Raw genomic sequence first — 16,391 nt, 5'->3', positions numbered from 1 at the left:
TTTGGCGGTTTTTGTTTGAGTTGCCATATCGTTTTACAGAGCTATTACAGACAATCTACGATTAACAGCTGTTAACAGCTGGACTGAACAAGTGTGACCGCATATTCTGCTACAACATATGTTTGCCAGCGAATGCCCCTTTTCTGCAGACAGCCACACTGGGAAAACACAGAAAAATTAAGGAAAAACAGATGAAAAACTGAGATTGTATACAATTATAGCAAGAGCAGCAAGTAGTTTTCCGCGTCAGTGTTGACTTCTAAGCCTGCCGTTGGAGTAACGGCAATTGCGCGACTTTTGAGTGGTAAGTGATTAGTGACAAATCGCCAGTGAAATCGTTTGATTAACCCTTTGGTGGTGTTGTGACACTTACCTAAAACTTCGGGAAAATGGGAACTGCGCAAGTAAAGTGCAGGTGTGGGTTAAACCAGTTGGTGCTGTTCCCTTTACACGTGGCCTTGTTACCAAGAGCTTATCTATTAAGGTTTTCCGGAAAATCTTCTTGTACATTAAGCCACTGAGTGTCCCGTTCCCCTTTGTCCCCAATCTTATATAAAAATTTAATTGGCAGCTAATTCCCTAAGTGATAAAACACACAAACTCATAGAAACCAGATACAGACATATAGTACATATGTACACATAGTCAATTCTGTGGGAATTCAAAGGTCGCTCCGTCGCTACTATATAGCAAGCGATCGGATCGGGACATACTAATAAACAAATAAACAAATATCACATTTCCCAGTTAAGCTAGCGTTGAACTAAAAAACTTTTCACATTGCCAATGAGCAACTAAATTCGAACGTATCGTTTTGACCGAACCGCGGTTTTTTTTACAGATTAAATAGCCGAGATTCCAAAGGATCCGAGACCATATCGAAATGGACTCGGCCACGAATCTTCTGGAGCGACACGGCTCGACGGGCAATTTAAGTAGTGGTGGACCAGCCGAAGTAGAAGTAACCACCCATGCTAGGGCCACCTTTGGAATGGATTTTGCAGGAAATCCGACAGGCGAGGCAGAGACCACCACCACGGCCACTTTGCGTTCAGCAGGATCCGACGAGGACATCTTTGAGCAGGTGAAGATGATTCTGCGCAAGCGACGCGGCTGGGGACCAGAGGATTCTCTCAGCCCCAATGATTTGGACCTTCTGGAGTACGATGACGAGTTGGTCGAGGAGGACGACGCTGGTTGTCCACTTCCCTCGACACCGGAGGACACACAGCTTATCGAGGCGGAGGTGAGTTTGGGGTTACCAACCTTTATTTTTCCCCAGGTGGAAAAATACAATTTACAATCATCAAAACATGTGGGGCACCTCTTATCGCTGACCAACCACCATGTGGTTATCTCCTGCCACTTGTTAGTCGCAATTTTCCGACTGCGCATGCAGTCATTTGAATGTCGAGCTCTTATCAATAACAATGTTGCATTGGTCCAATGACTAGTTGCTACATTCAAATGTACCATAACCATGCAGTGTGTTATAACCTTATCTTGGCCATTTCTCTTGTTTATGACTCACTAAATACAATTGCTCAATTTGAAGACCATACCAAAACCATTAAAAAGTATAACCTTATCTATCTTTGCCTATAATGTCTGCCCAAAAGCTGTCAAGTAAAATTCCTTGATTATAGGAAGCTTTTACCTCTGCCAATCAGCAATTTTTGCTTATTGGCTGGAAAGGTCAGGCTTAGATTAAGCACGAAAAGTTTCGGTATAGCCCTTTATACGACAGATGCTAGAAAAACAGAAAAAATTTACGTCGATGCGGTACTGATAATGCCCGGAGAGAAGACAGTTTCGTGCTCGCTTATCTTATCGCGGAACGCATTCGGTGCTTTCTTGTTCCGCCAACAACGTCTAAACAAATTGAGCCGACTGAGTATGCGACTAGCAGAAGCTTCAAAGTACGAACGCTCATTGTTTCGCACACTTAGTTCTAGTTCCGTTCGAGTCTCTGTTAGCTTCTGAAGATGCAGACCCAGCCGGAGGTTGTAGTGCGTGTGAACCCGGATCTGGAGCCGGATGTCAGTCAAGAAGCCAAGAGCACTCAGAACCAGGATACAATCGAAGCACAGGCTGGCAAAAAAATCGTTAGTCCCATTCGCTTTTAGCAATTTATTGTCATCTTGTAGTATAAGCTTTTGATATTGATCGGTACGAGGATACATTCATGTCTTAACTATTTATTCCACAGATGACGGAGGTGCTGAAAGCTGGCGTTCTATCCGATGAAATTGATTTGGGCGCATTGGCCCACAATGCCGCCGAACAGGCTGAGGAGTTTGTGCGTAAGGTAAGCGAAGTGCATCCACCTGGCAGAGATTGTCCGAATTGCAAGATTCTCAGTCAAGTTGTATGATTTGTTAAAATTTTTGTTTTTAATAAATTGTTTTTTTTTTTTTTTTTTTTGTGTTGTCTTTATATCTGAATGGAGGTTTGATAATCTTAAAAAATTAATTAATTAATTACCATAAACCACTATTAATTCCTTTTTTATTTCGTCCATAGGTCTGGGAGGCTAGCTGGAAAGTGTGTCACTATAAAAACCTACCCAAATGGCTGCAGGATAATGACTTCCTACACCGCGGCCACCGCCCACCGCTTCCCTCGTTCCGCGCTTGCTTCAAATCGATTTTCCGTGTTCACACGGAAACGGGCAACATCTGGACACATCTCTTGGGCTGCATCGCCTTTATTGGCGTGGCATTGTACTTCATAACGCGTCCCTCGGTTGAGATTCAAACGCAGGAAAAGATCGTCTTTGGCGCCTTCTTCATCGGCGCCATCGTATGCTTGGGATTCTCCTTCGCCTTTCACACACTCAGCTGTCATTCTGTAGAGATGGGAAGACTGTTTTCTAAGTACGTATACAATAGATGTTTAATTTAAACGCATATTAATTGTTTAATTATTTATCTTTAGACTTGACTACTGTGGAATTGCGCTGCTAATCATGGGCTCCTTTGTGCCTTGGCTGTACTATGGCTTCTATTGTCATTACCAGCCAAAGGTGATATACCTATCGGTGGTGTGTGTGCTGGGCGTTCTCTCCATCGTTGTCTCGCTGTGGGACAAGTTCTCGGAGCCGGCACTTCGTCCCTTGCGCGCTGGCGTGTTCATGAGCTTTGGCCTGTCCGGCGTGATTCCAGCGATTCACTATAGCATTATGGAGGGTTGGTTCAGCCAGATGAGTCGCGCCAGTCTGGGATGGCTAATTCTCATGGGTAAGTTTTGTTAAAAAAAAAAGTTTGACGACAATATATTAATACTTGCTTTGTAGGCCTTCTATACATCCTTGGCGCTTTGCTGTATGCCCTACGTGTTCCCGAGCGCTGGTTCCCCGGAAAGTTTGACATTTGGGTAAGCGTTTTGGTGTCTTTTGACCTTTAAAACTTTTCCTAACATTCTATTATTTTACAGGGCCAATCACATCAAATATTCCATATACTGGTCATTGCGGCTGCCTTCGTCCACTACCACGGCATCTCGGAAATGGCCATGTACCGCGTCATGTACAGCGAGTGTACCGTTCCCATCGAACCAATAACCTTTTAGATGCTGAAGTAGATGCCAAGGAACAATCATCGGAAAAAGCACATACAATCCCATACATTTTCATACATACATAAATAATTGCGAACTAGAAAAGTTTTACAATGCAACCTTTTTAGCGTTTGGTGAGCATTTGTACCTTGTTATACAAAATTAACGGATCGAAACACAAACTCGCGAATTAGGCGCATTTATCATCAAAATCTTACATACAAAAACCTAGCAAAACAGTTGATTGTCGAATGAAATCTGCAGTAGAGTTAATATATGTATCATTATTTATAAAAATTCCAATTCGTCTACTTAATGTTATCCTAAGTTGAATGACAATTCTGTAGTACAGAATAGGCTTGCTTCTGGAATTGGCAAATTGCAAAACATCAGCCAGGAGTCATCGCGAGATGACTTTCGCTCAGGGTTACCATTGCTATAATAGTTCGAAGAGCCAGCCAAGCAATTTCTATTTTAAGTTATGCAATTAGATGATCCCGTTGTGGCATTAGTATTTACCGCTTATATTTGTTAGGGTTGTATGGAGTAATGAACATACACACACATTTCAATCGTTAGATGAGGTCTGAGTTACATAAACACTTACTCACACACATCACAAATTCCGTATCCCTGCACACACTGAGGGCAGAACGGCGCGTATGGAGTCTAAGATATTATATCACCATATACATTATAATTGCAGATCTATCACAAAAACATAAAGCGAATCAAAACAATAAAAAACTGAAAAGACTTCTAAACGACCGTTTGGTGCTATTTTTATTAAGCCATTTATTTTATTTCTTGACACAAAAACTATATTTAAGATTAGCTGATTGCGATTTGGCAATTCGGTTGCCATCACCCTAATGCCTAGCCATAAATATCGCCCCAGAGAACTAGAAATCCGCATTATCGGGGTTATTAGTCGAGTTCACTATGCTGTGCCAGGCGAGGGCACAGTATTTGCTACTGATGACTGGGCGAATACTGAATTGACTTTGACCCCCTTGATGAAGTGAACAGCCGTGGTCTAGTCTCGGATCTCGATATGATTCCTTCTCCGTTGCCTTGTGTTCTATGCGTCGTCATTGTCTTCATCGTGTTCCAGTTTCTATTAACAAATCCGCAGATCATTAAACCTTTTATTTAGCTTCTCGCAAATAATCGAACTTTGTACTTGACAAGCTGTCGGCACGTGTCTTTCAACTAAATGCGATTGCAGGTTTTGTTTCTTTAAAAATTCAAGTTCAGCAGTAAAAAAAAGCAAATGACTCGGTCAAATAAGTCGAAAATCAGTTCGGAAGTTAAGCAAAATGGGAGAAAACCAAAGTCGAAGAAAAATATTTTAAAAATGTCTTAATGAGTCGTAAGCATGTGCATATCTAAATGGTACAGTGTGGTTTCGATGTGATGATTTTAAATGTTTTTTCATTGACTAAACAATAGTAAGGTATTGGAAAAAACTAATTGGTATTATTATAATTATTACCATGATTTGAATTGAATGTTTAAATTTGATTATTTGCTGATTTTACTAATGTATTAAATTGTTTTTTTTTTAATATTTTTTAAGTGCAACATTTGTGGTCCATTGAATATATTTATTTAGAGATAAACCAGCTATTAAGTTATGACAATGGATCCACACGTCAAACATGTTGACTCCTCTGCTCAGCCCCCGTGCGCCATTAAATCTAAAAATATTACCAAAAGCCAAAGTATTTTACATTTTATGTTTAAAACCAATGATGCAGGGGAGCGCAAAACACACAAAAACAGTATTCACGAAACCTGCGCTGTATGAAAAATGCAAATCAAGTGGGTACAAATCGGTGCCAGATGGGGAAATGGTTTTGCCTTTTAAGGCGATATATTTTAGTTCAAACTGATTGGCTTAGCTCCCTATTTTTTGTATAATCTTTAGTTTGTTTTATCACAAGAGTCAAAAATGTAACTGGGCTTTCACTTCCAATTAAGTACAATATTCAGTAGCCAGTGCACGCCATATATACAAGCATGTAGTATAATTATCCTCATTACACTTAATTTGACAATCTGTGGAACCTAGAAACCAGCTTGACTCCACTCAGTGGGCCAGCCGGAAGAGAAGCTGTCATCGCTTCATGAGATATATGCATCAGCATCCGCATATCGGTGCTTTGTGCAGTTCAATGTCGGTGGAACACATCGTCAGACCCAAAATGTTGCGTATATGTAGAGTTCAGACTGCCACCCAGTTTCGGCTCCGGTTTTTTTCTCCCAGCTCTTTATTAATGGTCTTGTGCAGTTGCTTTTATGCGTTAAATTCAATAAACGTACGGTTAACTGCGAGACTCCGAGTGAGTTTCAGGCTTAGACTGAGACGCAGACTGAGAGTGCGACTCAAAGGCAGACTGTCTGACTGACAGGCCAGCAAGTGGCAACTGGTCTTTGAAGGTTTTTGGCGTTTAAGTGTTATGGTCAAGGCTGTCGCACAGCATCCGCTGTGTGTCCAGTTCGTTAGTTCATTGATTTCCAATCAGCCTCAGTTCACCTCGGACTATGGTGCTTGCCAACATTTGGCTCTGGTTGCGTTTTTTCTTTCCACCATCAGCGTTCTCTAAAGTGTTACGCATTAATTGAGTTTTAATGTAAGCCGGTGATTGCGCACAAGAATTGCCACAAAAAGCGACAAAAACGACCAAAAATTTACTAAATTAAGAGCAAAAATAAGACAAAAGAAGGCAGAATTTTTTTGTGCCTCCACCATCTAACGATCAATCCTATTCTTGCAGAAATACCATATACAATCATTTTCATGCAAATTATGCTATCTTGTCAAGTTCAAAAACATTAAAACCGTATAATGCTCTAACAAAGACTGTTGGCAAGATGTTTTTATTTATTTTCGTTTTGTTGTTGCCAATGTAAAGATGCTTTGAATAAAAAAAAAACTTTAATCGAATGAGTCGTTAAATGAACAGCAGTAGTATCTATAAATCGATGCTCCGGGGCATCGACGCGAGTTCGTGTCCGAAGTCTTTTGTTTCCGCCAAGCGACATTGACTTTGAAATGGTTTGTATTGAAGACAAAAGTGAAAATTCGGATGGAAAATTTACGGAAATCGTATCTAAACAATACATCGATTGATTAAATCTTGCCTTTGTCGCTTCTATGAAAACTTCCTTAGTTGAAAACTGCATAAAAATTATGTTCAAATATTTTTCCAGATTCAAAATCAATATACACACTATCATACTATCTAACACTAAAGTATTAGCAATATAAGGTGTAAAGATTATTTTATAGCTCATTTCTTTAATTAAGCATTAAGCATTAAAGTCATTATTATTAACTTCTGAGAATGAATGTCATAAAATAAAACTATTAAAATGGGTAAACATAAAAGTCTTATCGCATAGCATAAAATGTATAATGTAGATTTTGCACTCCCTACATCATATTCTTGCTTCTTCCTTTGGCTTAAGATATATTAAAAGTACAGGTAAAGTTACTTAACATGTATTTTGGGTGTTTAAAAACATGTCTTTTGGGAAGTTTGGCACGCCCTCAAATGAGCCTAAACGTGGGGCTCGTTAACGTAAAACGAGCTGCGTAGAATCTTCCTCAAATTGCCAAAAATATTTTGCAATTGAAATGAGCTCCGCCACATAGAGCGCCTCCAAAATGAGATTCGGGCACGCGTCGGGCATGCCAACATGCCAACTTGGACGACCTTCGCTATGGCGGAAGCTCGATTGAAACCGAATTGGGCATCGGCCGAATCGGAATCCAAAGATTAAAGGCAACACTGATCTGTGAATGAATCGATGGAATTTCGGTGATTCGGTGAATTTGGGAAGTGCACACTGGAGCCATAATAAAACCCATATATGCGTGGGTGTGTCGTGGCAATCGGTTGACAAGCAAATGAGGCGCGTTTGGCTGCATTTTTCCAAATACTTGGTTTTTCTTTCTTCCTTCTGGTTGAGCAATTAGCACTGGTGGCAAATGTCAGACATACATTTGGTCTTGGAGTCAGTGCGTCTACATAGACTTCTTTTTAGCCCCACACACAATAGGTTTGTATGCGGGGTAATGCAGTTTTCAGGCACCAGAGAAACAAACTGCGACTTTGCGAGTGAATGAGGGAATGACGCGGCTGAAATCCATCAAGTGGCCACTGGAAGCTTTGGACCGGAGGCATTTTGGGGCCATTTAATTGCACAATCATTTTTGCACACCACACATATAACTCCCGCCACCAAGGCATATGGGCCAGTCGATGATAAATGCAGTGGCTTGTGTTATGATTTGCTCCACTGCCACATTCCCGCAGCTTGAAGTACCTATGTAGTCTCATAAATAGTTTTCCTACCAAAAATGGGCGGTTGTTCATTAAGTTAATTATTGACTTCACATTACTTTCTGCATACATTTAATGCCCGATGGGTAATTAGCCAGCTAGATCCTAGAACTGTGCCCTAAAAGCATGCACATTGAAGGTGGATTCTGGCCGAGGCGAAGTGCCACTTGCTTTTCACCTGTTTTGTGTTTCATCGGCACTAAAAACGATCTTGGCCGAATACGAATGCGACTGCGAATCTTGGCCGAAAGCGAGGCACTCGTACTCGTATCCGTGATACGATCGCTACAAGACCGCTTGTAGGGCCCGGATATCGCTTAGTCTGCTGTCGGCGCCTCAACTGCCAAGTAATCGCTGGTTACTCGTGGAGCTCGAGATCTCGAGAACTGTCGCCGCCTCGTGTTCTGTGTTCTGATCGACAACGCCGCGTATGCGTGATATTGCCTCGAAGGATAACAGAAAGTGCTTTTAGTGTCTGTCCTTTGCCGGATCCGCGTCAGTGTATCGTCGTTTGTGCCGCGTTCTGTGTCGTAATAAATCATCGACGTCCATTCAATATTTTTTTCAGCTCTCCTGAAATTTATTCACTAGAAAGGCAAGTGTTAAAGAACTTTAGAAAAAAACAAAATACAATGGGAAATTGTGTTCAGATTTTATGCTAAGTTATGCGCACACGATGGCAACCTGTTGAAGATTTGAGACATTTTTGGGGTCATTGCGAAACGACACCCAAGCCCAAAAGACCCGGGCACGGACGAATTCGAAAGAAAAATACAAACTAAATATTGTATAAATAAATAACATGAAAGAGAGGAGAAGCAAAAAAAAAAGACGAAGACGGGCTTACAAAACCAGCTGTAATGCCCGCAGATGAAGATGGCCAGGCGAGGCGAGTGCGAGTGGGCCAAGTCAATCATATAGCTAATGTGGCTCATATGTAAATCGCATAGCGATTGATCAATTTTAAGCGTTATTGTAATCCCTCGCAGATGAAGGCGAACGCATCTTGACCAGATACAAACTGCCACTAAGAGTTGCATTACCAATGTTTGGTGCACAGGGAAAAAAATAGTGTGTGATTTCTAAAATTGGACTTAAGTAGGGATTTTAAATATAAGGATCTTAAGTTTGTGATTTTTTATACATTTTTTAGTCATAACAAAGTCTCTAAAATATTTTTATTAGGCAGAAAAATATTTATATTTCAGGAATTTAGTTTTTATTCGATTTTTTCAAGACTCAAATTTAAAGTAATAAATATTCGCAATTTAGAATTCATTAATCTTATCACTTTAAAACTATAAACAATTATTTTTTCGTGTGCCAGTCAACCAATTTCAGGCAGCATTATATCATCACTGATCTCTCTTATTTAGCCCTGAATTTTGCGTTACATTTTCGACACAATGGGAACAACTGGTCAAGTTTGCGATATAAATAACAATCAGAAGAAGTGCTAAATGAAGCGGTATACATCGATGGAAATCCCAAAGTCAACTTGCCCATTTGTACTCTTATACTTTTGGTCCAAGTTGCGATGTGATAAGAACATGGCAAGTGTATTGGGCTTGGCAGACTGTTTGTTGATCTTTTATTTCGAAATACGAGTCTTGTATATGCCACATTCATTCATAAAAGCAAACTTAATTCGTTTATCACGCTTCGTGTGGATCATACAGTTGCCAGCAATTTTTCACCAATATAATTTGGTTGGAATTGCCCTTGGAACAATAAGGCGATGATGATGATGGTGACGTTCACGCATGCGCACAATTTGTTTATTTATGATTTTATTGTTGTTTTCTTGGCGTCAACACCCGGCGGAGATAGTTAGTCAGGCGGAGAGCGAGATTACGATGGTATCTTGGGGTCCGGTCCACAAAAGTTTCTGCTGCACATCCGTTCGCACGTTGGCGGCCCGTGTGACATATACACTTTATACTTTATGCTGATGCGACTCTTCGGTGACATTTCTCGCCCTGCAAAATTACATTTTAATATTTTGAATCCAATTGGGGTCACATGCGCTGGCGGTCACACCTACAAACAAAAAACAAAAAAAATAAAACCAAATTTCCATCTGGTTTTGGGGATTTCTTCATCTTTCTTTCGGACGAGTGCGTTTCCAAGTGACTTGTTTGCCCAACAAGGCGGCACTAGGCAGGTTGGCCAGAAAAAGTTGATAATAATGGCAAGGTAAACAATTCGCCAGGCAGAACAAGGCGATGGCGATGATTATGATGATGTAGGTGATGACAATGGCAAATATTGGAGGTCAGAAGTCGCATAGAATGAATATTTATGGGGGGGGTCGAGGTACCTGAATGACTAGTTCAGTTTTGGGGACCCTTGAGCCATACCAAATCATTCTTGCGAATGCAAGTGCAATGACATTAATATCCTATAGACAAGGTAATGATCATTGGGCAAAGAAACAATCGATGACTGTTGAACAAAAGTTGTTAATTGTCGCGGTATTTTTCCCAGCTGGAGAACCTAATTGATCATAATTAAAAGAAGGGCCCGTCATAGAGCAGTCGGGGATCGATTGCGACTGCCTATCGATCGATTTGATTTGTGGCATGCGCAATTAGTGACTATTTTTCTACGATTGTAATTTATTCTGTCGCTGTCGCTGCCCAAACGAAAGACTGAGGCGACGAACTTTGACTTGTTTTTCGTGTGCAATGTGGGGAATATTTGTTGGGGGAATATTTACAGGCAATTGCATATTTATAAAGACAAATTGCTAATATTTAAATAATCCAATAACTAAAGAAAGCATCTTGGAATAATTTACATTCGCGACGCCTTCCTCAATGGAAAGGTATATGAATATCCGATTTAATCGATTGGCTATCATGTATCCCACACATCATATTACTAGATCTTGACAAACAGCCAATGAGTTGACTCAATTAGCACTTACAGACATTAGTAGTAATGGAAACTTTGTTAAGTTATCCAGTTAATTGGACAGAGAGGAATGCCGGGAGTCTGTTTAACTAACATTCCTTCTGGAATGTTTTTTGTTTTAGCAAAACAAGCCACGCGGAAGTCAATAATATGGCTTTAGCTTAAATCGATTAATTTATGCGCCTGCAGCAGCTCGCATTCTAGTCACTAGTTCAAGGTCAGAGCACAAACTAAGGCTAATGCAAAATAGTTAAGCCAATAAAATTCAAATCAGCATACGAAAAGAGACTGAACCACCGATAAAATAATAAAAACGCCTCCAATATGTGTAGCCTACAGCTCAACGTATGTATGTTTGTCTAGCCACGCCCAAAATATAAAAGAAAAAATCCGCATCCGCTGTGGGAGCGGATAATATGGACGAATCTCAAGCTGCTCTCCAATGCAAGAGATCAGGTCTGGGGCTCCGCTTTTTGTTTCCTCAAAACGTGCGACCTTCGCAGAGATTTTTAATGCGTTGCCGATGCCATTGCCTTAGGTCCATTCAATCGCTTGATCAGAGGCTGCCGCTCCGTCTTCGAATTCAATATTATTGGTCTTCTCTTTTGTTGGAATACACTTGACGAAAAAAGATACATGAATATATGATTTAATATTTGTAGAAGCCATAAAACTAGATTAAACAGAAAAAATATTAAAAGATATCTAATATCCCTAAAGTCTAAATACATTTTCTGGAATATTTAGTAGATATTGTTGACTAATATTAATATTTTTCCAAGTGCTCTCATATTTTCCCCCACCTTGCTACCTCTGAGTGCCGTCCTCAACATTCCGAGCCATTTAGTTCGAAGCTTAGGCCTTCCCATGCGGCCTCTTATCAGCAAGTCTATAGAGTCTATAAAGTCTGTAAATAGAATAAAAGCCCGACTTCGAAATCCCTAGCATAATGAGCCGCGCATTGCGCATACGCCCCATGTGCTTGGCTAACCAAAAATGGTGGCCAGCTTGGCGACAGAACAAAACGTGCGAATCTTTTGCATGGCGCGTGTCTAGAATTTATCGGCCGACTTCTAACCGTGGAGCTGATTATCGCATAATAATAAACTGGAATGTGACGTCAGTTGAGAGCGGGTGATATTTCTATACATATATTTATTTACTTAGCCATTATTTGGCTTCATTTAATATTTACTCTGTCGTTGCCACGCACTCTCGTTCACTGTCAATCGCTAATTGGCATGCAAACGGCCATCAACATTATTGGAAAAGTAGCTAGGATTTTGCGCAATGTTTCGGTTTCTTTTTTAGCATTATGCAAAACGAGAGCAGATTTCAGGGTCCAACTAAATGGAGCTTTTCGTAGCCTAAAAGGGTTAAAAGGTTTATGGAATTTGTCGGTGTTATAAGCACAGAGAAAATTCTAAAATTTCATATGCAAAGTAACGCTGACTTTTGCGTTTTTGGCCATAAAGTCCGACTATCTAATTTGCATTTGAACATCGAACGATTCTGAAAATCAATAGGCAAATGGATATGCAAAATTTTACAGCGATTCGAATGATGAGATGAGTCGAGGTCTGATCTCAGAGACCGGAAGGTCCAGATGGAGGGGAAACACATGGAAGCGGTGGCCTCCCGAAACAAAACTGGTAATCTCCACACATATTATCTAACTATTTATGACTGTTAGATGGCCATAAAAGAACTTCGTAGTCGAAAGTTCCAAAAACCAAGTCCAAGTTCATTCCTCGACCGCGGAATAAATCAAGAATTAAATTTCATTGCCCGACAGAGGCAAACCGGTCAAACATTTTGATTTGATTATATAATATTTTATATTTGCTTTTATTATTTTATTTGAGTTTTGCCGGTGTTTCAAAATTGCATTAACAGGTTAGTGGAGCAGCCATACGGAATAATGTTTATAAAATTATTAACGCTGTCGGGCAAATAAAACGAGTTTAGAATTTGCATAAAGAACGCCAAGATGAAATATTGCACATGATTGTTGATAGCTTAGTTCCTGTTATAACTAACTATTATCCCTAGTGCTGTATGGGAACTATAGAATGTAGGCATTATGCTTAGATTTCTTGCACAATATATCTTCACACCCTCGAAAACACCATTGGCTGGCTCTGGTCGATTGAAAGTGCCGGCCTTGCAAAATCACTTGGCAAAGGCACTCGAAATAATGCAAATAAGTCAGACGAAATTCTCGTTAGTCAATATCTCAATATCCAACTGAATGAATGCATTTTTGGCGCGCAGCTCTGCCAAGAGCGATGACTGAACAGAAATCGCTGGGTAATTCGATAATGGCATTCACTTGGAGTGCGAATTGGAGTCGCAGATGGCAGGTGCTCATATAATTAATAAAGCCCGGGCCAAATGATGATTCCAGTGGCCAAGTGGGTTAGACAAAGCTGAACTGGGCCAGCTATTTGGCCATGTCGATGTGCCTCAAGAAGCCATTGATGTTGTCGTTTGCCATTATGCACAGATAATGACCGATATCAGCGGGCAGCGAAACAGCCTAGTCACCATTGCTAAAGGATTTTTGGGATGGGCTGGTCGGCCCGATAATCACGATCATCAACTGTTGCAAAAACTACAACCCAAAACTGGTTTCCCTGCAAAACAATGCCCATAAAATTCTTGTAGCATGAATCTGCCAGACTGTCCTTGCCTCTAGGTTTATTTACAAAGGCTTAAATAGGGAAAGGCTAGGAGGGAAGCTGACAAAGGAATACTAGCCAGAGGGCTTTAAGTAATTCTTAAAAATGTTCCTTTAAAGTCAGCTTATTTATATCTTACCTCTTCATTATTTACGATAGTTGTCACATTTTTAAAATCAAAAACGTTTTCGTAAATGATTTGTGCTGCTTCCATCATCTAGAAAACCAATAATCAGAAGCAACCGGTTTCTTATGTCTCGCATAAAATTAATGATACATGAACCTGCAGGTCTGTCCTTGGACTATCCTGCTTCCTGGGTTTTTCCAAAAAGCTTTAACAAAAAACTAGCCAGCAGGAGGAGCAAAAGGGGAGGGGTGGAGACGAGTGGCTAATTTGGCCAAGTTAACGCAGCCACAACGATGAGCACGAAACCAGTTCTGTGCACGTAAACCGCAGCGAGTCCCTTGTTGTTGCCTTCATCACTACCGTTTCCACTGCCACTTAACAAAATATGTAAATCATAATCTTGGACAAAATAAAACAAAATAAAATAAGAATTAAACGCGCAACGGGTAATTGCTGATGGGACAGTTTTGGCTCTAAGAGCTCGATTAAACCCACAATAAATTACGAACTCAAACTGTTTGCCTGGTGGCTTTTTCCGCAACTTCAACAGAATTGGCCAGGTTATTGGCATTCCGAAATTTGCAACGCTACGCCTGATTTACACGATTCAACTAATATGACATTTCGCACCCGCAACGAACATCAATGTGTAGTAGAATTAAAAGCATGCAAATATCGGTGACTATATAGATATATATATTTATATCCACGTATATTCTGATCTGGCTAAGCGTAGGCGCGGTTTCGCCTTGGCCAGCATTAGGTTGAGTTTGTGTGCCTCGTTGATTAACAGGGAAATGCTCACGGCGCGTAAATCAAACACAGATCGAATGCGTTTTGCTTCTACCGACTGATCCATGGTCGGAGAAGGTGCTAATACATACATATATATACTGCATAAACCATAATAACTAATTTTTTGATTACCCTGCACTTTCAGCTGCCAACATGTCGGTCAGACTGAACGAGACGACAACCATTGTTGACCGGATGGTCAACTTCTTCGTGGAGCACGAGGATCTGCGAACCAAGGTGGGTAACTATAATAGTTCTCGATCTAAATCTTATAATATATCTTGCCTTTGTAAAACTCTTACTGACTTTCAAAATAAAACTTGCAGTTTCTACAACTCTTTATAATATATTCACTTCAATTTATGTTAAAATTGATCTTGATTTTTTCAAGGTGAAATTTAAATATGAGGTTCATTGGTTCTTTAGAGATTTGACTTTAGCTAAACAAAGAACTTGTTTATTAATTTAGGCAAAGACATGAATAATAGAAAACATGACGTTGATAAATATATTTTATTTAATATTTTAATCGATCTCTAATTTATTTATTTCAGAGCTGGTTCCTCTCGAATGCCCCCGGACCGCTGTTCATGATCCTGGGAGCCTACCTGTACTTCTGTCTGTACGCAGGACCTCGTTACATGCGTGATCGCAAGCCTTTTGAGCTAAAGAACACTCTTCTGATCTACAATGCTGTCCAAGTGCTCTTCAGTTGGGTGCTCTTCTACGAGGGATACAAGGGCGGCTGGGGTGGTCACTACAACTTCAAGTGCCAGCCGGTGACCTACGAATCGGATCCCATTTCCATGAGGGTATAAAAGTCTTAGCCTTCTCAGCTTTTGTAAACTTTAAATATAATTTTTATCATCCATTCTAGATGGCTCGTGCCGTGTGGCTGTACTACATTGCCAAGATCACCGAGCTCTTGGACACCGTGTTCTTTGTCTTGCGCAAGAAGCAGCGCCAGATCTCGTTCCTCCACTTGTACCATCACACTCTGATGCCCGTGTGCGCCTTCATTGGTGTTAAGTACTTTGCCGGTGGCCATGGAACCTTGCTGGGCTTCATCAACTCCTTCATCCACATCATCATGTACGCCTACTACCTGCTCTCCGCAATGGGACCCGCTGTGCAGAAGTATCTGTGGTGGAAGAAGTACATCACCATCCTGCAGATTGTAAGTGGTTTATCGTTTTCAGTTTTCTGAATTGTTCTTAATATTTTCCTCTCTATGATAGGTCCAATTCCTGATCATCTTCGTGCACACGCTGCAGATTCAGTTCCAGCCCAACTGCAACTTCCCCAAGTCGATTGCCGCACTTTTAACCTTCAATGCTGGCCTTTTCACCTACATGTTCAGTGCCTTCTATGTGGCCAACTATAAGAAGGAGGCGGCTGCCCAGGCCAAATTGGCGGCGAAAAAGGAGTAGGAAGCGACGTTAGTTGGCGCTACCTTAAGCTATGCACATTTATTTTTATGATCCCTTCAAATCCCTGAATCCCCATCCCTATCCCCGAGTCCCCATTCCCAAATCATATCCTCCCCCTAGAGTTATACATAGGTCAAGATGGATATTATACAATCTGTAGTTGCGTAAGCTTGTTTCGTAGTATTTTGTTAGTTCGAGGATAGCGGCCCCTTTACTTGTACTTGTTTGGATCAGTCGCCATTGCAGAGTGCAAGAGATGTCTGCACTTTCTGTATTGGGATAGTGTAATAGTACCAAATATTATAGTTTAGTGATTAGACTTTATCCTATGGACTGTGAAAGTCGAAGTCAAGGTTGGACAGGCGAATGGCAGGTGTAGATTCGGAGGACTCTGAACTTTTGCCTGTATCGAAACCACCAAGCAGAACTGTCCCACTTTGTAATGCCCAATTTTATGATGATGAAATGTAATTTTTTATATTTTATTTGCAAACAATAAAAAACGATTCATATGTAAAAAATGTTTTGCCTT

At 40.6% G+C, this 16,391-nt stretch overlaps 2 protein-coding genes across 3 annotated transcripts; both read left to right on the top strand.

Moving 5' to 3' along the window:
• Window positions 1–135: 135 nt before the first annotated feature.
• LOC108115698 (adiponectin receptor protein) lies at window positions 136–4,322 on the top strand. 2 transcript variants are annotated; one of them, XM_017227268.2, is made up of 7 exons: window positions 136–304; window positions 842–1,246; window positions 2,210–2,308; window positions 2,524–2,876; window positions 2,938–3,239; window positions 3,296–3,375; window positions 3,436–4,322. In XM_017227268.2, the coding sequence occupies exons 2-7, from the start codon at window positions 884–886 to the stop codon at window positions 3,568–3,570; spliced, it is 1,332 nt and encodes a 443-aa protein (XP_017082757.1). In that variant the 5' UTR covers window positions 136–304; window positions 842–883; the 3' UTR covers window positions 3,571–4,322. The 2 variants fall into 2 exon arrangements, with proteins under 2 accessions (XP_017082757.1, XP_041675102.1); XM_041819168.1 differs by lacking the exons at window positions 136–304; window positions 842–1,246 and adding an exon at window positions 1,971–2,105.
• Window positions 4,323–8,213: 3,891 nt separating this feature from the next.
• LOC108115645 (elongation of very long chain fatty acids protein AAEL008004) lies at window positions 8,214–16,380 on the top strand. Its single transcript, XM_017227199.1, has 5 exons — window positions 8,214–8,505; window positions 14,575–14,666; window positions 14,984–15,241; window positions 15,307–15,606; window positions 15,668–16,380. The coding sequence occupies exons 2-5, from the start codon at window positions 14,583–14,585 to the stop codon at window positions 15,857–15,859; spliced, it is 834 nt and encodes a 277-aa protein (XP_017082688.1). The 5' UTR covers window positions 8,214–8,505; window positions 14,575–14,582; the 3' UTR covers window positions 15,860–16,380.
• Window positions 16,381–16,391: the final 11 nt, after the last annotated feature.

This window comes from Drosophila eugracilis, unplaced genomic scaffold (assembly GCF_018153835.1).
Source record: "Drosophila eugracilis isolate 14026-0451.02 unplaced genomic scaffold, ASM1815383v1 contig_47, whole genome shotgun sequence".
NCBI classification, from domain to species: Eukaryota; Metazoa; Arthropoda; class Insecta; order Diptera; family Drosophilidae; genus Drosophila; species Drosophila eugracilis.
The sequence above is the reverse complement of the archived record's forward strand: the minus strand, read 5'-3'. Positions and strand labels throughout refer to the sequence as shown.

Coding starts and splice junctions, on each gene's coding strand:
- LOC108115698 (XM_017227268.2), top strand. CDS start 884: ATGGACTCGGCCACGAATCTTCTGGAGCGACACGGCTCGACGGGCAAT. Junction 2,309..2,523: donor CTGAGGAGTTTGTGCGTAAG/GTAAGCGAAGTG, acceptor TTTCGTCCATAG/GTCTGGGAGGCTAGCTGGAA. Junction 3,376..3,435: donor CCGGAAAGTTTGACATTTGG/GTAAGCGTTTTG, acceptor ATTATTTTACAG/GGCCAATCACATCAAATATT.
- LOC108115645 (XM_017227199.1), top strand. CDS start 14,583: ATGTCGGTCAGACTGAACGAGACGACAACCATTGTTGACCGGATGGTC. Junction 14,667..14,983: donor ACGAGGATCTGCGAACCAAG/GTGGGTAACTAT, acceptor TATTTATTTCAG/AGCTGGTTCCTCTCGAATGC. Junction 15,242..15,306: donor CGGATCCCATTTCCATGAGG/GTATAAAAGTCT, acceptor CATCCATTCTAG/ATGGCTCGTGCCGTGTGGCT.